This window comes from Coregonus clupeaformis, chromosome 19 (assembly GCF_020615455.1).
Source record: "Coregonus clupeaformis isolate EN_2021a chromosome 19, ASM2061545v1, whole genome shotgun sequence".
Classification (NCBI taxonomy): Eukaryota; Metazoa; Chordata; class Actinopteri; order Salmoniformes; family Salmonidae; genus Coregonus; species Coregonus clupeaformis.
In genome coordinates, this window is record NC_059210.1 from 26,830,787 (window position 1) to 26,853,124 (window position 22,338).

General features: G+C 44.8%; 1 protein-coding gene across 1 annotated transcript in view; it reads right to left on the bottom strand.

Moving 5' to 3' along the window:
- The window catches only part of LOC121531750 (A disintegrin and metalloproteinase with thrombospondin motifs 20-like), a 116,743-nt gene that overhangs the window by 50,302 nt on the left and 44,103 nt on the right, over nt 1-22,338 (bottom strand). The window contains exons 12-18 of the mRNA XM_041837170.1: nt 12,446-12,591; nt 11,900-12,081; nt 10,725-10,861; nt 10,203-10,320; nt 4,570-4,665; nt 1,996-2,162; nt 1,748-1,877 (exon numbers count right to left, since the gene is read on the bottom strand). Of these exons, the coding sequence (XP_041693104.1) occupies nt 1,748-1,877; nt 1,996-2,162; nt 4,570-4,665; nt 10,203-10,320; nt 10,725-10,861; nt 11,900-12,081; nt 12,446-12,591 (976 nt within the window). The remainder of the gene's footprint in view (nt 1-1,747; nt 1,878-1,995; nt 2,163-4,569; nt 4,666-10,202; nt 10,321-10,724; nt 10,862-11,899; nt 12,082-12,445; nt 12,592-22,338) is intronic.

Sequence of the window (22,338 nt, forward strand, 5' to 3'; positions counted from 1 at the left end):
AAATAATTTGTACACTGCAAACTGACCACAATAATGCCAAACAGATATAGTATTTGACAAAAACAGAATAATTTAAAAACTTGATAACATGGGATACGATCACGTGCCTCTGTATTTATGCATGGGAATACTTGGAAACAGATTTCCTAAATTAAAATTACTTTGAGCTCATTTCCTGGTTATTTTACAGACTGTTTTGTCCAAGAACAAAAATACTGTTTTTGGCCTGCAGGCCGCCTAGATTAGATTAGATGAGTTTATTAGACACATGCACAGGGTCGCAGATGTAATCGCAGGGTACAGTAAAACTCTTATGCACCGAGCTCCAACAGTGCAGGTTAAAAAAAAGAAGTGAATGAGACAATAATAATAATAATAATAATAATAGTAGTAATATACACTGAGTGTACAAAACATTAAGAACATGACAGACTGACCAGGTGAATCCAGGTGAAAGCTATGATCCCTTATTGATGTCACTTGTTAGAGGAGACAGGTTAAATAAGGATTTTTAAGCCTTGAGAAAATTGGGACATGGATTGTGTATGTGTGCCATTCAGTGGGTGAATGGGCAAGACAAAATATTTAAGTGCCTTTGAACGGGATATGGTATTAGGTGCCAGGCGCACCGGTTTGTGTCAAGAACTGCAACGCTGCAGGGTTTTTCACGCTCAACAGTTTCCTGTGTGTTTCAAGAATGGCTGTTTTGAGGGCAAAGGGGGGTGTAACTCAATATTAGGAAGGTGCCAGGTTTCCTCCAGAATTGACGCTTGGCATTCAGGCCAAAGAGTTCAATCTTGGTTTCATCAGACCAGCGAATCTTGTTTCTCATGGTCTGAGTCCTTTAGGTGCCTTTTGGCAAACTCCAAGCGGCTGTCATGTGCCTTTTACTGAGGAGTGGCTTCCGTCTGGCCACTCTACCATAAAGGCCTGATTGGTGGAGTGCTGCAGAGATGGGAAAACGTTCCAGAAGGACAACCATCTCCACAGAGGAATGCTGGAGCTCTGTCAGAGTGACCATCAGGTTCTTGGTCACCTCCCTGACCAAGGCCCTTCTCCCCCGATTGCTCAGTTTGGCCGGGCGGCCAGCTCTAGGAAAAGTCTTGGTGGTTCCAAACTTCTTCCATTTAAGAATGATGGAGGCCACTGTGTTCTTGGGGACCTTCAATGCTGCAGACATTTTTGGTATCCTTCCCCAGATCTGTGCCTCGACACAATCCCCGGAGCTCTACGGACAATTCCTTCAAGCTCATGGCTTGGTTTTTGCTCTGACATGCACTGTCAACTGTGGGACCTTTTATAGACAGGTGTGCCTTTCCAAATAATGTCCAATCAATTGAATTTACCACAGGTGGACTCCAATCAAGTTGTAGAAACATCCCAAGGATGATCAATGGAAACAGGATGCACCTGAGCTCAATTTCGATTCTCATTGCAAACAATCTAAATACGTATGTAAATAAGGTATTTCTGTTTATATTTTTTAATACATTTGCACACATTTCTAAAAACCTGTTTTCGCTTTGTCATTATGGGATATTGTATGTAGATTGTAGATTTATTTCATCCATTTTAGAATAAGGCTGTAACATAACAAAATGTGGGAAAAGTCAAGGGGTCTGAATACTTTCCGAATGCACTGTATATTCTATTGGGGAACCCTGGTGTGCTGGGATGTGATCAACCGGGTCAGAGCAGAGGGGCTGCAAGGACACATGGGTAATTGGATGGACGACTATGACCTTACCCTGACACATGCGGCTGCACTCCAGCCAGGAGCCCGAGGGGTCCCACACAAACTGTTCCCTGTGCTCCTCGATGGGGATATTGAACGAGTAGCGCACGTCTGGGTTGTACAGGTTCCCCACACACAGGACCTAGGGCAACAATGATAGGGGGAAGAGCTTTAACAATATAGAAGGAGAGATGGGGAAGGAGAGGGAGAGAGACAGACAGACAGAGAGAGAGAGAGAGAGAGAGAGAAGTCAGCCTTGCCTGTAGGATGAGTTCCACCTCAATGCGTTCAGTGCAGTTGATGCGCTCCTCTTTGGTGTCTGAGCCGCTGTACTCAATGACGGTTCCCTTGAAGGTGATTTCCCTTTTGAACATGGCCACCACAAAGTTTCCATTCAGGAGAAAGTTAGAATGGCTGTCAGATAAAGCTGAAAGGAAACAAAAAAATAGAAAAAATAAATAGAAAATATAGCCTCAACACATTTGACTTCAAACCAATAATGTTCTGCAATGCCATAGTTGCATGGGGGTAAGTAGAAAAATTGGTGGCTCCAAATTGCAGTAATTTGGAGCTAGACTGCATGACGCTCCTTACTGACTGACATTACAATGCTAACAAAGTAGCCTCCAAATCCAAACAAGTGCATAAAAGCACGCACAAACACAAAAGACAAACGCACACATGCTGAACCAACCCTCGTATACACACTAACAACCAAACACCAACTAGCTACCCCCTTCAACACACACACACACACAAATTATGGTCCTGAGAAATATGTAGTAATTACAATGTGAGAGAGCCCATGTTGAAACAATGTGTGTGATTAGGTCTCCAGTGGCTCTCGAAAACCCTTTCAGCGATTAGCTTTGCCCACGGCTGGCCATGTGAACTACAAAACCGATCGCTTGCGATCGGTTTTCGAAACATATGGCCCTTATCTTTCAAATCAGTGAGAAATAATCTTTCAAATAAAAAAGATACACTTACTGCCCTAACTCTATACAGGTGTGTAGTAATCTAAACTTTTATTTTATTTATTATTATTTATTGCTGACATGAAAGATACGTTCCTTATGTTTCCAAAACCGTACCGCAAGCGATCCGTGTCAACGTTTAGAGCAGGCGTCGGGCCTCTTAACGAAAGGCCCCCAGGAAGAAGATACCTTCATTAATAGGTGCTAAAGGTAGTTAGCGTCTATGAATGGGCATTCCAGTAGGGTGATGGGCATTTGAAATAATTTCATTATTTGTGAAATTACAAGGTGTCTGACACGGGAGGGAGAGAGAGAGAAACAGTAGCCATACCGACTCGTGTTAGTTAGACTAACTTGTAGATGCCATAGGTTACCAATCATCCCACCTGGTTGTGCCTGTCTTTACTGAATCAAATCAATGTAAAGAAGCTAGCTAAGATAGCCAGCTAGCTAGGTGAATTGAGGCTATTTTGCTATGCTCCCCGTCCTTGTCTACAATAACTCCATCCAGATTAAACAGCAGCCTACCTGTCGGTTGCTCGTTGTAGCATACTCCTTCTCATTTAGCTAACTTAATTCCGTAATTTTAATTATATTTTGCTTTGATTAGAGATCTTCCACTCGACGTTGCTTGCTACACATGGAGCCTTTGACGGTAGTGCCACTTTGATTGGCCGACAATAACAACAAGCTACACGCGTGAAACGTGTGTAGGCTAAGGTCGGCTATTGTCTCATTCCTCTTCCCAGGCATTGCTGACGTATGCCAGATCTTACAATGCCTGGATAGGTATTTTACATTTACATTTTAGTCATTTAGCAGACGCTCTTATGCAGAGCTACTTACAGTTAGTGAGTGCATAATTTTTTTTTTTTCATACTGGCCCCCCGTGGGAATCGAACCCACAACCCTGGCGTTGCAAACACCATGCTCTACCAACTGAGCTACACGGGGCCCAAAATGGGAATCAGTCTTACATATCAGCTAACCACATATGTTATAGCAATCTGGTGCCCAAGGCACAGTCAATGACTGGCATGCACTGGTTGATGCATGCAATGGCTGAGCAGGGGAACGCGACATGCCAGATCTTACAAGGCCTGGATAGATATTTCAAGTCTCAGCTAACCACATCATATGTTATAGCAATGCATGCAACGTCTGAGCAGGGAAATGTGACTTATGTCTTTTTATGGGGTGCACGGCATAAAAACTACACTCAAAAGTTTGTTGTTTTATTAAATGAAGAATTTCAAACACACACACACACACACACACACACACACACACAGCCATTGCCATGGTCCATCTCACCCAGCCCCTATCTACTTTCATCAGGCCTGGTTACACATGCCTCTAATTAGCACCTATTCTACACTCATTCATCATCCTCTCATTCTGCCACTCCGTTTGCTTTCCCAGCTATCCCTTATGACCTGACTATATGGGCCCACGCCCCGCCATGCTTCCTCCATATACATTCTGACTGGTATAAATGACCAGTGGTTTGGCATTAGTTCATACTTCCTCACCCCCTTCCTCACCTTGTCCCTACAGCTGAGGTCGCTGGTGGGTAACCATGTTCTGACCAATGGCTTCAATTTGATAAAGGAGGGGGAGAATCACATTGACCTATTGTATGATGTCCACCATTTAAAGGGGCACCAATACAAATCGCTATAAGCCTCTATAGTTAGAAATAATTGGTCATAAACTGGCTGTGAGTGAGTTGGCCTTGTGTGAGGCAGTGGCGAACTAGTGACACCATCACACATGAGCACAGGGGACTGAGGTGACATCCAGAACAGTGAAGACACACACACGTACACTCACACACGTACACACACACACACTCACCGAGGTAGTTGTCATCCTCCGGCTTCCCAGAGTAGCTGACCTGTTTAATATCGATGTTGGTGGCTCCTGCAGGGATCCGAACCACTGTGTTGTAACCTGGATGGAGAGAGAGACAGAGAGAGAGAGAGTGTGTGAGAGAGAGAAAGAAAGAGAGAGATGTAGTTTATGGTGAGAAAGCTAAGGGCAATCATAACAGTCCCAGAGCTCCCAGTACTGAACAGAACAGTCACACGTTGACTTAATGGCTTCATTATGCTGTAGGATTCAGGATCTGTGATCTGGCATGGGAAGGGAAGGCGAGCTCTAACCTCTGGGATTAAAATGTCACACTTGGAAAAATAAGAGGTGCTCTCAAATAACCTGTAGAAGGTTAATTTCACTCACAGAGGCCCACCCGTGAAATAATATGTAATTACTCCCCGGCCCGGCCCGGTCCGGCGATTGCCCTGTAATTTCCCTGGGTCTGTTCCATGACAGACCGACATGGGTAGAGGGAAGAGGAGAGGAGAGAGGAGAAGGGAGAGAAAATAGGTGAATGGGAAGAGGGAGGAAGAGAGACTGAGTAGAAGAGAGGGAAGAGGTGAACGGGAAGAGGGAGGAAGAGAGTAGAAACAGAACAGGAGATAGCGGTGAAAGGGACAAAGAGAGAGGTGGAAAGAGGGGAGAGAACTAGGAGGATGGAGTTTGAAGACATATTGGAGTGAGGGGAGAGGAGAGCAGTCAGAGAGGAAAGGGGTTGAAAGAGAGAACCGGATTAAAGAGAGGGGAGAGAGGGGGAGAAAAAAGGGAGAGGGAAAGAGGGGTGAGAGTGGAGAGGAGAGAGAACGGCCTGGGCCACTCAGGGGCAGCACTACTAAAGGTTATCTCGCGTCACACCGACCAGCCGACTGGCCAACCACACACTCCAACACACACTTTATCCTTCAATCTAGGAGCATTGGAATAATCAATCATTACTCCCCAGTCCAAGATCCGCGGTCAAGCGATCCCCAGGGCAACATTACCCATAGGCTACATTCGGTGGTCAGTATTGTTGATTGAAGTGCATTGTCTATGTAGTCAAAGTAATAGGTCCATAACCCTTATATGCTACAGTAACTCTGGTACCACAATAAAAAAATATTCCAGCAGCAACCAAAACAAAAAGAGGTCATTTTTGCTCTAAATTCTAAACGACATGAAGTAAAATCAAATCAAATCAAATTTTATTGGCCACATGCGCCGAATACAACAGGTGCAGACATTACAGTGAAATGCTTACTTACAGCCCTTAACCAACAGTGCATTTATTTTTAATAAAAAAGTAAAATAAAACAACAACAAAAAAGTGTTGAGAAAAAAAGAGCAGAAGTAAAATAAAATAACAGTAGGGAGGCTATATATACAGGGGGGTACTGGTGCAGAGTCAATGTGCGGGGGCACCGGCTAGTTGAGGTAGTTGAGGTAATATGTACATGTGGGTAGAGTTAAAGTGACTATGCATAAATAATTAACAGAGTAGCAGCAGCGTAAAAAGATGGGGTGGGGGGTGGGGGGTGGGGGTGGAGGGGCAGTGCAAATAGTCCGGGTAGCCATGATTAGCTGTTCAGGAGTCTTATGACTTGGGGTAGAAGCTGTTGAGAAGTCTTTTGGACCTAGACTTGGCACTCCGGTACCGCTTGCGTGCGGTAGCAGAGAGAACAGTCTATGATAGGGTGGCTGGAGTCTTTGACAATTTTGAGGGCCTTCCTCTGACACCGCCTGGTATAGAGGTCCTGGATGGCAGGAAGCTTGGCCCCAGTGATTTACTGGGCCGTACGCACTACCCTCTGTAGTGCCTTGCGGTCGGAGGCCAAGCAGTTGCCATACCAGGCGGTGATGCAACCAGTCAGGATGCTCTCGATGGTGCAGCTGTAGAATTTTTTGAGGATCTGAGGACCCATGCCAAATCTTTTCAGTCTCCTGAGGGGGAATAGGCTTTGTCGTGCCCTCTTCACGACTGTCTTGGTGTGTTTGGACCATGATAGTTCATTGGTGATGTGGACACCAAGGAACTTGAAGCTCTCAACCTCTTCCACTACAGCCCTGTCGATGAGAATGGGGGCGTGATCAGTCCTCTTTTTTTCCCTGTAGTCCACAATCATCTCCTTTGTCTTGGTCACGGTGAGTGAGAGGTTGTTATCCTGGCACCACATGGCCAGGTCTCTGACCTCCTCCCTATAGGCTGTCTCATCGTTGTCGGTGATCAGGCCTACCACTATTGTGTCGTCGGCAAACTTAATGATGGTGTTGGAGTCGTGCCTGGCCATGCAGTCATGGGTGAACAGGGAGTACAGGAGGGGACTGAGCACACACCCCTGAGGGGCCCCCGTGTTGAGGATCAGTGTGGCAGATGTGTTGTTACCTACCCTTACCACCTGGGGTGGCACTTCAGGAAGTCCAGGATCCAGTTGCAGAGGGAGGTGTTTAGTCCCAGGATCCTTAGTTTAGTGATGAGCTTTGAGGGCACTAGGGTTTTGAATGCTGAGCTGTAGTCAATGAATAGCATTCTCACGTAGGTGTTCCTCTTGTCCATTTGGGAAAGGGCAGTGTGGAGTGCAATAGAGATTGCATCATCTGTGGATCTGTTGGGGCGGTATGCAAATTGGAGTGGGTCTAGGGTTTCTGGGATAATGGTGTTGATGTGAGCCATGACCAGCCTTTCAAAGCACTTCATGGCTACAGACGTCAGTGCTACGGGTCGGTAGTCATTTAGGCAGGTTATCTTAGTGTCCTTGGGCACGGGGACTATGGTGGTCTGCTTGAAACATGTTGGTATTACAGACTCAGTCAGGGACATGTTGAAAATGTCAGTGAAGACACTTGCCAGTTGGTCAGCACATGCTCGGAGTACACGTCCTGGTAATCCGGCTGGCCCTGCGGCCTTGTGAATGTTGACCTGCTTAAAAGTCTTACTCACATCGGCTACGGAGAGCGTGATCACATAGTCATCCGGAACAGCTGGTGCTCTCATGCATGCTTCAGTGTTGCTTGCCTCGAAGCGAGCATAGCAGTGGTTTAGCTCGTCTGGAAGTCTTGTGTCACTGGGCAGCTCGCGGCTGTGCTTCCCTTTGTAGTCTGTAATAGTTTTCAAGCCCTGCCACATCCGACGAGCGTCAGAGCCGGTGTAGTACAATTCAATCTTAGTCCTGTATTGACTCTTTGCCTGTTTGATGGTTCGTCGGAGGGCATAGCGGGATTTCTTATAAGCGTCCGGTTTTGGGTCCCACTCCTTGAAAGCGGCAGCTCAGTGCGGATGTTTCCTGTAATCCATGGCTTCTGGTTGGGGTATGTACGTACGGTCACTGTGGGGACGACATCATCAATGCACTTATTGATGAAGCCAGTGACTGTATTGGTGTACTCCTCAATGCTATCTGAAGAATCCCGGAACATGTTCCAGTCTGTGCTAGCAAAACAGTCCTGTAGCTTAGCATCTGCGTCATCTGACCACTTTTTTATTAACCGAGTCACTGGTGCTTCCTGCTTTAGTTTTTGCTTAGAAGCAGGAATCAGGAGGATAGAGTTATGGTCAGATTTGCCAAATGGAGGGCGAGGGAGAGCTTTGTATGCATCTCTGTGTGTGGAGTAAAGGTGGTCTAGAGTTTTTTTTCCTCTGGTTGCACATTTAACATGCTGGTAGAAATGAGGTAGAACGGATTTAAGTTTCCCTGCATTAAAGTCCCCGGCCACTAGGAGCGCTGCCTCTGGATGAGCATTTTCCTGGTGACTTATGGCCTTATACAGCTCATTCAGTGCAATCTTAATGCCAGCATTGGTTTGTGGTGGTAAATAGACAGCTATGAAAAATATAGATGAAAACTCTCTTGGTAAATAGTGTGGTCTACAGCTTATCATAAGATACTCTACCTCAGGCGAGCAAAACCTTGAGACTTCCTTAGTATTTGATTTTGTGCACCAGCTGTTGTTTACAAATATACACAGACCGCCACCCCTTGTCTTACCGGAGTCAGCCATTCTATCCTGCCGATGTAGCGTATAGCCCGCTAGCTGTATGTTGTCCATGTCGTCGTTCAGCCACGACTCGGTGAAACACAAGATATTACAGTTTTTAACGTCCCGTTGGTAGGATAACCGTAATCTTAGGTAATCCAATTTATTCTCAAATGATTGAAGATTGGCTAATAGGATTGATGGGAGAGGCAGTTTACTCGCTCGCCGTCGGATCCTTACAAGGCACCCCGACCTACGTCCACGATATCTCCGTCTCTTCCTCATGCGAATGACGGGGATTTGGGCCTTGTCGGGTGTCTGTAGGATATCCTTTGCGGCCGCCTCGTTGAAGAAAAAATCTTAGTCCAATACGAGGTGAGTAATCGCTGTCCTGATATCCAGAAGCTCTTTTTGGTTATAAGAGACGATGGCAGAAACATTATGTACAAAATAAATTACAAATAACGCGGTCCTCTGTAGCTCAGCTGGTAGAGCATGGCGCATGTAACGCCAAGGTAGTGGATTTGATCCCCGGGACTACCCATACACAAAAAAAATTATGCACGCATGACTGTTAGTCGCTTTGGATAAAAGCGTCTGCTAAATGGCATATTATTATTATTAAAAACACACATAATAGTACAATTGGTTAGAGGGCTGTAAAACGGCAGCCATCTTCTCCGGCGACATTCTCATGAAGTAGTTGGTAAACAGCAACTGCTGAAGAGTGTTGATGACAAGTCAATTCAAACCCATTCACTTCAGTGCTAAAAACAAACAGCAGCATAAATGTCTCTTCTGTGCAGTTAGGTTTTAAGTAGAATGTTAAATTCCCTCTCTAACCAGTGAATACAGCATAAGCACATAAGTACAAGGACTAGGTGAACTGTGTAAACCGCATACCAGGTCCCCTTAGAGAAAGCCACAGTGCCTCCACAGGCCATCGAAGCCCCCGAAACAACCATTGACCACACATACAATTGAACGCAACCGCAGGGCGACCGCGGAATGTAAACACAGTCCTCCAGGAGAGACACCCCTGTGCACCCTGGGATAGCTGAGCCTGGCTGGAGAGACGGAGAGGGAGGAGGGAGAGAGAGGGAGAGGCTAGGTCACAGCTTGGTTTGGTTGTACTTGCTTGGCTCAGGACTCCTCGGTACATACACAAGCAGAGGAATGGACAGATAGAGACAAAGAGAAGCGAAGAACAAAACAAATATTGAGTAAACATAACCGGAGCCATAACCATGGTCATTTCTGCTCATGTTATTTTTTTTATTTTGCAGCTCAGACTTGAAGGGGATTGGATGTAATTAGCGATTGGCCCGGGATGAGATATCATACTAATCATGAGTTCGAGGGGGTCAGTTTGAGAATTCCAGAGTTTACCTGGGCTTTCCACAGGTTTGGAGACTTTTTTAGGATATCCGTTATGCAAAGCATTGTCCCAAAGCAAAAGGAAAATAATCATTGCCTTCACTAGCATCCAAAAGTTATGTCATAATTCTGTGGTCATTTATGCAGTATCCAAGTGTCAAATAGTTTATGGCAAGCGTATTGTATTTCACCTGTTCATTGACAATTGTTGTTGTGAACAGTGTGCAATATCTGCTTAAGTATTTTGGAATACAGGGAAACAGAAGAAAGGCATCCAGGCTTACCATACTCTGCGTCGTTGAAGGTCCCTGCAAGGGTTTTGCAGGAGGAGTTGTCCCCTCCACACACTCCACACTTGTCATTCTTCGCCTTGGAGTTCAACACATGGTCACAGCCTGCTTGCTGTGGAAACACACAGAGACAAACCAATCAGACATGGGGTCACACAGAGACATACCAATCAGACAGGGGGTCACACAGACACACACCAATCAGACAGGGGGTCACACCAAGGGCTATCTCTATCATCAGTGGTCACAAACCTTCACTAAAAATAGATGTTGTTATACTCAATCTAACATCCACAAAACTACAGCTTTCTCTTTGAGAAGGCAAAAATATAAGGTTAAACTTGTATGTGTGTGTGTGTGTGTGTGTGTATACTCTGATACAGAAGGTCAGCATAAGCAACATTTCACAACATTGTAAGTGATATGCTGATATAGACAGACACATCTGAGAGAACATATCACTGTGTAAGCTAGCTGTGTTTGATACACAGTGTTGATGTTAGGGAGTACAGCTACCCGACAGAGGCCTTGAACACAGATGTCGTAGGTGTCTGGGCCACATGGTGTGCCGTCGATGACGCGGTCCTTCAGCTGATAGTAGGCCATTGTCCCGGTAACCCGACAGAAGAGCTTGCACCGATCCTTCATTAGAACTACAGAGGAAGAAAAGAGAATAGATAGAATAAAAAATAAGCTATCTTTTCAGAAGAAAAAACAAACAAGTATTTTTTTTATGTGACATATTATAGTGAAACACATAGAAACAACAAAAAACAACAGTATCTTACACTATAAACCTACTGTTAGCGAGGCAAAAAAACCACCCAAAAACGTTATTATCCACAATAGTACCGCTATTTACATTTTTGCTAGGGTCAGCTGTTAGCTTTGCTGAAATACCAACATTTCTATCAGTTATTTGGAAATATCCCATTCTGCTTGACAGCATTTTGGCCTCTGTGCCCGGTCAGTTTGCTTGTATAACATTGTATTGTGACAGCTTGCGGTTACTTCTTCGAAATCATCAACACTGCGCCAAATCCCTGTCTCCTTTGCCAAATGGCCACTAGTCCAGCAGAGCTAGCTATCACAATAATTATAACAACGCATGAGGTATAGAAGAGGGAAGCTATCCAGGAGCTTATTTTGGTAGTATTGAATGTTTCTATAGTGTTGAATACTCTGTACATTCATCCATCTGTTCCTATCCTGACTATGCAAAGCATTGAGGGAAGAACACACTGACAGAATCTGCCTCTACGGAGCCAAAAGCAAACAGTAGAGTTAGTCTAATTACCAGGACAAGATGGGGAGTGGGGTAAGGAGACAAAAGGGCTGGAGCCATGTTTTACTTATGTCATTCTGAAATATATTGACTAATAACCCCATTTAGCCCTCAATTAGGCATGGTGGACTTTCTGACAGTTGACTTAAATCCGGTTAAGTCTGGTTCTTTGAGATCTGGGAGGGGTCGTCAAGAAGTGTCTATAGGGGTAGAATAGTATAATGGTAGCACATAATGTTATCAACTGTTATCATGTAGTGCCTCCATTACAAACTATAACAGATGCCTGGTGTTCTCATGGTTGAACTGCTAGTGCAGTGGGCACTAGCACGAATAATCCATGGAGTTTTATGTATGGTAGTGATTTTCAAGGACCCAAAGACGCTTTAAAATAGAGGGTACTCACTACCGCTATACTTGGGCATCCAGCGGACGGTGGGAGGTAGACCGTTGATGTTGAAGTGCTTGCCGTCGAACTGAGAGCACTGCTCCTCGCGGAAGTCTCTTTGTCCTCGGGGACACGGCTCAGTGTTGCACGACCGGAACTTCATCCTTCGACCCACACAGAACTTTCCTCCGTTCCGGGGCCTGAAGAAACATTAAGGCAAAATAACTTGATTAAAACATGACTGACATTCACAGAGGCTTTGACTCCTTGATTGACATGTGTTTTGCCAAGTACGTACTCAGGCTTTTTTTGTGACTTTTACTCAGGTGTAGTATTGTTTTGACTAATCAGAGCCCTTACTCAAGGTGTGTTATTATTGCTTTGACTGGCTACTCCTGGTGTGTTTTGACTTAGTTTGGCTTAGTTAGACTTAGACTGAATCTTACTCAGGCTTGAAGCAGTCTCCTGTTGTGTTTGGACTGGTTACTCCAAGACTCCTAAGGCTCTTATTCAGGTTTGTTGCAGTCTCCTGGCGTTTTGCACTAGTAGGAATAAGAGTCTTACTCAGGGTTGTTGCAGTCTCTGGAGGTGCTCCTGGTGCCTCCTCCACAGGTCCTGGAGCAGACACTGTAGGGCCCCCAGGGGCCCCACTCCCCATGGACTGGCCGCAGGTCCAGCTCCTTGTTTACACACTTCCCATGTCTGCAGTGCTGCACAGAGAAAGAGTACACTATATATACAAAAGTATGTGTACTCCCCTTCAAATTAGTGGATATGGCTATTTCAGCCACACCCGTTGCAGACAGGTGTATGAAATCAAGCACACAGCCATGCAATCTCCATAGACAAACATTGGCAGTAGAATGGCCTTATTGAAGAGCTCAGTGACATTCAACGTGGCACCGTCATAGGATGCCACCTTTCCAACAAGTCAGTTTGTCAAGTTTCTGCCCTTCTAGAGCTGCCCCGATCATCTGTAAGTGCTGTTATTGTGAAATGGAAACATCTAGGAGTAACAACGGCTCAGCCGCGAAGTGGTAGGCCACACAAGCTCACAGAACGGGACCGGCGAGTGCTGAAGCGCGTAGCGCGTAAAAATAATCTGCCCTCGGTTGCAACACTCACTACCGAGTTCCAAACTGCCTCTGGAAGCAACGTCAGCACAATAACTGTTCGTCGGGAGCTTCATGAAATGGGTTTCCATGGCCGAGCAGCCGCAAACAAGCCTAAGATCACCATGCGCAATGCCAAGCGTCAGCTGGAGTGGTGTGAAGCTCACCGCCATTGGACTCTGGAGCAGTGGAAACGCGTTCTCTGGAGTGATGAATCACGCTTCATTATCTGGCAGTCCGACGGACGACTCTGGTTTTGGCGGATGCCAGGAGAACGCTACCTGCCCCAATGCATAGCGCCAACTGTAAAGTTTGGCAGAGGAGGAATAATGGTCTGGGGCTGTTTTTCATGGTTCGGGCTAGGTCCCTTAGTTCCAGTGAAGAGAAATCTTAATACTACAGCATACAATGACATTCTAGACGGTTCACCAATGCTCTTGTGGCTGAATGGAAGTCCCGCAGCAATGCTCCAACATCTAGTCGAAAGTCTTCCCAGAAGAGTGGAGGCTGTTACAGTAGCAAAGGGGGGACCAACTCCATATTAATGCCCAGGATTTTGGAATGAAATGTTCGACGAGCAGGTGTCCACATACTTTTTGTCATGTAGTGTATAAGTGGTAGGTAAGATTTCCAATGTATTCCAATGTATTCGTGATGGACATATGGAAAATAAACTTTAAGCTTGAATTTGAAACTTGCGACCACAAACACTCACAGGGGATCATCTTAAAGAGTGTGACATCATCACTCATCACAATCCCAACCAACACACCACAGTGCAAGAATGTCAACTCAGCTCTGGTTGGTGCAGAACCAGATTTAGCGCAGGCAGCGATCACAGATGGGAGTGTTGTCCCTCCTTCCCTTCCCTAATCCTCTGTTTAGATGTAAAACTATACCCTAAAAGAAACTGAGGGGGATGCTAATCCTGCTATCATTTACCCCAGAGGAATGTTTCCAAGTTCCCCATGCAGCTGTGGGGACAGGGCCTGTCGGCTCCGGCTCAGCGCCTAGCCTGCTGCGTGGGGAGGGATGAGGGGATGAGGGCAGTGCCAGTGAGTGGAACCAGAGCCAACAGCACTCTGCAGAGCTGCACACTGCAACACTTCCATGTTGTCAGCCTTTATTACATCATGGATTGACCGAGAGGGCAGCCAATAAAATCTTCAACTGCGTTTGGCTGTTTCTTCTCAATGAGCTAAGCCAGGTCCTCTCCTGTTGAATTCCTGCTCTGCTGGTGTCACATGCCCCCCTCTCGTGTGGACAGCCAGCTATTCCTCCAAAATATGTAAGGGGGCATCCCAAATGGCACCCTGTTCCCTATATACAGTGGCTTGCGAAAGTATTCACCCCCCTTGGCATTTTTCCTATTTTGTTGCCTTACAACCTGGAATTAAAATGGATTTTGTATAATTTGATTTACACAACATGCCTACCACTTTGAAGATGCAAAATATATTTTTTTGTGAAACAAACAAGAAAACTTGAGCGTGCATAACTATTCACCCCCCCAAAGTCAATACTTTGTAGAGCCACCTTTTGCAGCAATTACAGCTGCAAGTCTTTTGGGGTATGTCTCTATAAGCTTGGCACATCTAGCCACTGGAATCTTTGCCCATTCTTCAAGGCAAAACTGCTCCAGCTCCTTCAAGTTGGATGGGTTCCGCTGGTGTACATCAATCTTTAAGTCATACTACAGATTCTCATTTTGGATTGAGGTCTGGGCTTTGAGTAGGCCATTCCAAGACATTTAAATGTTTCCCCTTAAACCACTCAAGTGTTGCTTTAGCAGTATGCTTAGGGTCATTGTCCTGCTGGAAGGTGAACCTCCGTCCCAGTCCCAAGCTTGTGGAAGGCTACCCGAAACGTTTGACCCAAGTTAAACAATTTAAAGGCAATGCTACCAAATACTAATTGAGTGTATGTAAACTTCTGACCCACTGGGAATGTGATGAAAGAAATAAAAGCTGAAATAAATCATTCTCTCTACTATTATTCTGACATTTCACATTCTTAAAATATAGTGGCGATCCTAACTGACCTAAGACAGGGAATTTTTACAATGATTAAATGTCAGGAATTGTGAAAAACTGAGTTTAAATGTATTTGGCTAAGGTGTATGTAAACCTCCGACTTCAACTGTAACCTTTTTTACATGAGCACAGTGTGCATGAAGATACTGTGGTATGAACTGATGAAATCCTGCATTTAAGCTGGGTATCGGACAACCTACCAACCAACCCCTGCCAAGAAGAGGTAGACCTAACAGTGCTTTCATAAAGCAAACATGGCAGCCTATTTAGTTTTGTATGTGTAACCAAATATCTCTCTCCATAGAGAAGATAGCAGGAGGGTCCTTTTCAGAGAAAGAATGCGGGACAAGACGGCGTCAGTCTGGGTGCACAGCGGCAGGCAGGCAGGCAGGCAGCCCGTTGTCCGGGCACACAGACACGGGGAGTGGTGGCACGGTGGCGATAAGAGAAACTCTAGAGTTGTGATAACAGGGTAACAGCTCATTACTGGCTTGACATCAGGAACGGTTTGTTTTTCTCCCCATTCAGACAGAAACCATGTGACCAGACCACAGCCCATTGGGCACACTCACAAAGGAGGCTGGTGTGCTGCTTTGAATGTACATGAACTGTCTTCTATGGTATGTAACATGTATAGATGCAGTCCCATCTGCATGTTCATCTGTCACGCAGAGGGCCCGGTTTTTGCAGAGGAACGATCCTACGGCTAAATCTCCAATTTGTCTTGTGCTCACTCAACTGTATACTTTTACTACTGAGCAAATTACATTAGACTTTGTTCAAACTGCACACCCACTCCACTGTGGAACAGATATTGTTTGACAGTATGAGACCCTGTCATAGATGTTCATAATGACTCTATTAAGCCAGAGAGGATGACAATCACAAGGGGTCCTCGTCAGGGGAACAGTGAGGTTGAGGTGTCCCTGTGTATGCCTTGAGAATTAATGTGCTCTGAGCTGTGCCATGACCTGGGGTGAACACCTGTGGATCTCCCTTCCATACCGCAGATACACACACATCCCGAATCTGGCACGGCCGCTCCGACCAGGGCTATGTTGCAATACACTCTAAAGAGCAATGATGGAGTACAAGGAATAAACATGATGACAGGCAGGTGTTAAACATTTCCATAATTCAGACAAGCTTTGAGTAATGATCTGGCCTTTCTTTATTCCCCCTCCTCAGCTCACACTCAACATTCCACGTCCTGGCCCATTTTGTAACGACATTAGCCAAATTAATTCTACAGCTATATTAGATTTGTTTTAAAGACACAGAGTGGAATGTGCTAAAACAAACCACTCACACAAATGAGTAGAGCCAGAAATAGGTTCCACACAGTACTAAGGGGAGGCAGGCCTTTCTTTGGGTTGAGAAAACACTGAACACCAAAGATCTCCACTCGCTCAGGAAATGTAAAACATCATAGGAAATGGTATGAGAAACATCTGAAACACTCCCAATAGAGTTGATTGAACCAATGAAGAATCCTCCTAATATAACACAACACCAGAGAGCCAGGCAGAGCATGGTGGTGGCTTACTGACACTAACCTTACCTAAACTCAGCTTTTGAGTGTCTCTCACCATGGTCTCAGCTTGTCCCTTCTCAACCCCCCCTCACAGAATGAGGATTGTCAGCCAAGACCGAAAAAGTGTACCCCCCCTCACCCCCCTCCTCTGTGAGGGTTGTATGGGACAGGGGGGGACCACCGCAGGGCTGCTGGGCAGTAAGACCTGAGCAACTGGCAAACACAAGGGGCTGTCAGATAGGACCAAAGCCCCTGTAAGCCTTTAAGGCATTCCACTCCCTGCTGGCACTTCATGTTTACAACCGTTTTGTTTAGCTTGAAAAGGTGTGTGTGTGTGTGAGAGAGAGGTGTGTGTGAGAGGTGTGTGCGTGCATGTGTGTGTGTGTGTGTGTGAGAGAAGTGTATGTGTGTGGTGTATATGCACTGAAGCATCTGGGGCCCTATTGATTGTAATTAGCTCTCAGGGATGCACAAATACAGCCTTGGAAAATGCTGACGTGAAAAGGCCTCGGTAAAGCTGGCACAACCCTTTAGGGCTCTGGACCACAGTTTCCTAGATAGATTGTCAAAATGTGTCCTCAATTGGGAATGCAGTGAGACATTTGAAGGCCTTGTGAGAGAAACTTGCCCAGCTGTTGCTAGCATGTGTTTCAAATGAGGAATTTTCACACACGCACACACGTTGTTGCTTAACAACGCTTAGGGAGGCTTCATGTTGTTGAGGAGGGAAAATGGTTAGCTTACTGCAAACCAAGTCTCAGCATCTGCTCTACTCTAAGTTCAGCTGGCTGGTTAGAGGTTGCGCCCTGTAATCGCGAGGAAGTTGCTTGAGAGTACATCATTTCTCCCCAAGCCATACATCATCACAGGAATGAGAGGGCAGAGGGATTGATTTAAAAACCTCCCAGTCTTTAATTTTAACACAGCCATTTCCAAAAGGCATCACCTTTCATGTTCTGGTTCTCACAGCTCCGGGTTGGAGTTCAGACAGACAGACTGGCCAGCCACAGCAGGACTTGATTTGTGTGCTTCTGTCCCTGATGGTCTGAACAGCCCAGCATCACATCCATCTAGCTAGCTACCCCATCGCTCTTCTCCTCAGACCCAAAACAGACTGGGTAGTGTGCTGAATATCAGGGGTCACTTTTACATATAACACGATAGAGACCACCACCAGACCACCATGGACGTGTACAATCAGCAGCACAGTGTAAGCTAGCATGCATAGCCGTGGGAAGATGTTTTGAGTTGGGGGTGGTGGGTGTGTTAGAAAAAAATCCCCTTTATAATAAGGCATTGCATGCATCTATAATCGCATTAGCGTAGTGGCATACAGTTGAGCAGACCTAATTTTAGGATTTCCACAAAAGCTGACATTTTTTTTTGCCTTTTATAAGCGCATTTCATGCAATTCTATGTCATGTATATGATATTTTTTAATACCACAGAAATTGCCAAATGCAGGCTACTGTGCAACTTGCTATTCAGGTAGGATGTAATTTTTGAATTTTCTATTTATTTATTTATATTTATAATCATTTGTTTTATCATTATAACTATTGTATATCATTGTTATTACTGTAGGCCTATTTATTCATCTAAACCAGTTCTTTTAATATGCAAAACGTGTTTTGTTTCATTCTGTTGAGACATTTGTTGGCTTAATTAAGTTCGATCTGTCTTTTTAATTGTTTGCTCCGTATTTAGTTTAAGATACGTTATAAGTAGGCCCTTCGTAAAAATAAATATTATTAGCCTATTGCTGTCATTTTTTGTGAAGATTTAAACCAGTTTGCAAGTGTTTCGTTTCATTCTGTTGAGCCATTTTCTTTGGCCAAACTGTAATGTTGTGTTTGCCGTGATATAATATCCTGCTCGTATTTTTCCCTATAAACAATGACTTGACTTACTTTTGATATTAACCTAATAAAGTTTATAAACTTTTGTGAAGGTTTGGTGGGGTGGCTATTAGCCTATCATACTGCAGGCCTATGATATGAAGGCATCATCACTCCAACTGGATCTGACAGTTGAACTTGAGGTGAGAAAAAAAAGAGTTTTAGGCCTACCAGAGTTACTCCTATAATCTACAAATTTAAAGCTTATCTTTATAAAAAAAATATTCGGATCGAAAAATAATGAATTTGCCTTTTTCAATATAGCAGACACAGTAGCCAATCTGACAAGGATAAAGAAATGCATGTTGGTGTCATAGCATGTCACCGGCATATCTCTATCTCTCTCTAAGCTTCCTTTATATATATTTTTTCAATATTAATATCATACAGTGGACACCTAAGCCTGTAGGCCAAAGCATGCAATGCCCTGATGCATTTAGCGCTTAAATCTCTGACAGCTGAACTGTGAGGTGGACAATTATTGTTTTAGTAAAAACCAATAAAACAATAGGCAACACCCCCAGCACCCGTACTTCCCAAGGCTATGCTGACATGGTACAGATCTCCAATAACTCTATCATAAGGCTGAGTGATGCTGAATCTCTCCAGATTACTGCTTCAACAGACTTGTAGAGGTGCAAGGTGAGAAAGGGGAAAGGGTATTTTTACAGTGCCTTCGGAAAGTATTCAGACCCCTTGACTTTTTCCAGATTTTGTTACGTTACAGCCTTATTCTAAAATTGATTACATTGTTTTTTCCCCTCACCTATCTACACACAATAACCCATAATGACAAAGTAAAAACAGGTTTTTATAAATTTTCGCAAATGTATTACAAATAAAAAACTGAAATATCACATTTACATAAGTATTCAGACCCTTTACTCAGTACTTTGTTGAAGCACCTTTGGCAGCGATTACAGCATTGAGTCTTCTTGGGTATGACACTACAAGCTTGGCACACCTGTATTTGGGAGTTTCTCCCATTCTTCTCTGCAGATCCTCTCAAGCTCTGTCAGGTTGGATGGGGAGCAGCGCTGCACAGCTATTTTCAGGTCTCTCCAGAGATGTTCAATCGGGTTCAAGTCCGGCCTCTTGCTGGGCCACTCAAGGACATTCAGAGACTTGTCCCGAAGCCACTCCTGCGTTGTCTTGGCTGTGTGCTTAGGGTCATTGTCCTTTTGGAAGGTGAACCTTTGCCCCAGTCTGTGATCCTGAGCACTCTGGAGCAGGTTTTCATCAAGGATCTCTCTGTACTTTGCTCCGTTCAGCTTTGCCTCGATCCTGACTAAAATCAAATCAAATCAAATTGTATTTGTCACATACACTTGTTTAGCAGATGTTATAGCGGGTGTAGCGAAATGCTTGTGCTTCTAGCTCCGACAGTGCAGTAATATCTAACAAGTAATATCTAACAATTTCACAACATATACCCAAAACACACAAAACTAGTAAGGAATGGGATTTAAGAATATATAAATTTATGGACAAGCAATGACAGAGTGGCATGGACTAAGATACAGTAGAATGTTATAGAATAGAAGGCAGTATATACATATGAGACGAGTAGTCCAAGATATGTAAACATTATTAAAGTGACTAGTGTTCCATTTCTTAAAGTGGCCAGTGATTTCAATAGGCAGCAGCAGCCTCTAATGTGCTAGTGATGGCTATATAACAGTCTGATGGCCTTGAGATAGAAGCTGTTTTTCATTCTCTCGGTCCCAGCTTTGATGCACCTGTATTGACCTCGCCTTCTGGATGATAGCGGGGTGAACAGGCAGTGGCTCAGGTGGTTGATGTCCTTGATGATCTTTTTGGCCTTCCTGTGACATCGGGTGCTGTATGTGTCTTGGAGGGCGGGTAGTTTGCCCCCGGTAATGTGTTTGGCAGACCGCACCACCCTCTGGAGAGCCCTGCGGTTGTGGGCGGTGCAATTGCCGTACCAGGCGGTGATACAGCCCGACAGGATGCTCTCAATTGTGCATCTGTAAAAGTTTGTGAGGGTTTTAAGTGCTAAGCCGAATTTCTTCAGCCTCCTGAGGTTGAAGAGGCTCTGCTGCGCCTTCTTCACCACACTGTCTGTGTGTGTGGACCATTTCAGTTTGTCAGTGATGTGTATGCCAAGGAACTTGAAGCTTTCCACCTTCTCCACTGCGGTCCCGTCGATGTGGATAGGGGGGAGCAAAACTTGAGTGTGCATAACTATCCACCCCCCCCAAAGTCAATACTTTGTAGAGCCACCTTTTGCAGCAATTACAGCTGCAAGTCTCTTGGGGTATGTCTCTATAAGCTTGGCACATCTTGCCACTGGGACTTTTGCCCATTCTTCAAGGCAAAACTGCTCCAGCTCCTTCAAGTTGGATGGGTTCCGCTGTTGTTCAGCAATCTTTAATGAGGTCTGGGCTTTGACTAGGCCATTCCAAGACATTTAAATGTTTCCCCTTAAACCACTTGAGTGTTGCTTTAGCAGTATGCTTAGGGTCATTGTCCTGCTGGAAAGTGAACCTCCGTCCCAGTCTCAAATCTCTGGAAGACTGAAACAGATTTCCCTCAAGAATTTCCCTGTATTTAGCGCCATCCATCATTCCTTCAATTCTGACCAGTTTCCCAGTGCCTGCCGATGGTGTTCTCGGGGTGATGAGAGGTGTTGGGTTTGCGCCAGACATAGCGTTTTCCTTGATGGCCAAAAAGCTCAATTTTAGTCTCATCTTCTTCCATATGTTTGGGGAGTCTCCCACATGGCTTTTGGCGAACACCAAACGTGTTTGCTTATTTCTTTCTTTAAGCAATGGCTTTTTTCTGGCCACTCTTCCATAAAGCCCAGCTCTGTGGAGTGTACGGCTTAAAGTGGTCCTATGGACAGATACTCACATTTCCGCTGTGGAGCTTTGCAGCTCCTTCAGGGTTATCTTTGGTGTCTTTGTTGCCTCTCTGATTAATGCCCTCCTTGCCTGGTCTGTGATTTTTGGTGGGCGGCCCTCTCTTGGCAGGTTTGTTGTGGTGCCATATTCTTTCCATTTTTTTATAATGGATTTAATGGCGCTCCGTGGGATGTTCAAAGTTTCAGATATTTTTTTATAACCCAACCCTGATCTGTACCTCTCCACAACTTTGTCCCTGACCTGTTTGGAGAGCTCCTTGGTCTTCATGTTGCTGCTTGCTTGGTGGTGCCCCTTGCTTAGTGGTGTTACAGACTCTGGGGCCTTTCAGAACAGGTGTATATATACTGAGATCATGTGACAGATCATGTGACACTTAGATTGCACGCAAGTGGACTTTATTTAACTAATTATGTGACTTTTGAAGGTAATTGGTTGCACCAGATCTTATTTAGGGGCTTCATAGCTAAGGGGGTGAATACATATGCACACACCACTGTTCCGTTATTTATTTTTTTGAAACAAGTTATTTTTTTCATTTCACTTCACCAATTTGGACTATTTTGTGTATGTCCATTACATTAAATCCAAATAAAAATCTATTTAAATTACTGGTTGTAATTCAACAAAATAGGAAAAATGCCAAGGGGGATGAATACTTTTGCAAGGCACTGTATCATCGTCCTAACTTGTCTCAGTCATGTAGCAACCTCCTGTTATCAAATCAAAATGAAATCCATCCTCTGTTGCCGAAAGCTCCCATCACTACTGTAGAATATTATACAGAGAAATTACATGATGGAGAGAGCTAGCAAAACAACAATCCACTTGTTCAGCCAAACCAACAGGTCTGCAATGATGGGAAGTGGAAACATCCCAGAGATTAGCAGAGAGTGACATTGATACGAGTCAAAGATTCCAGAGCCTGAGCTCACGGGCAGCATCGTACGACACTATTGTGTCTGGCTGCCAGGGGCCCGAGCCAACACTCGCCGCCT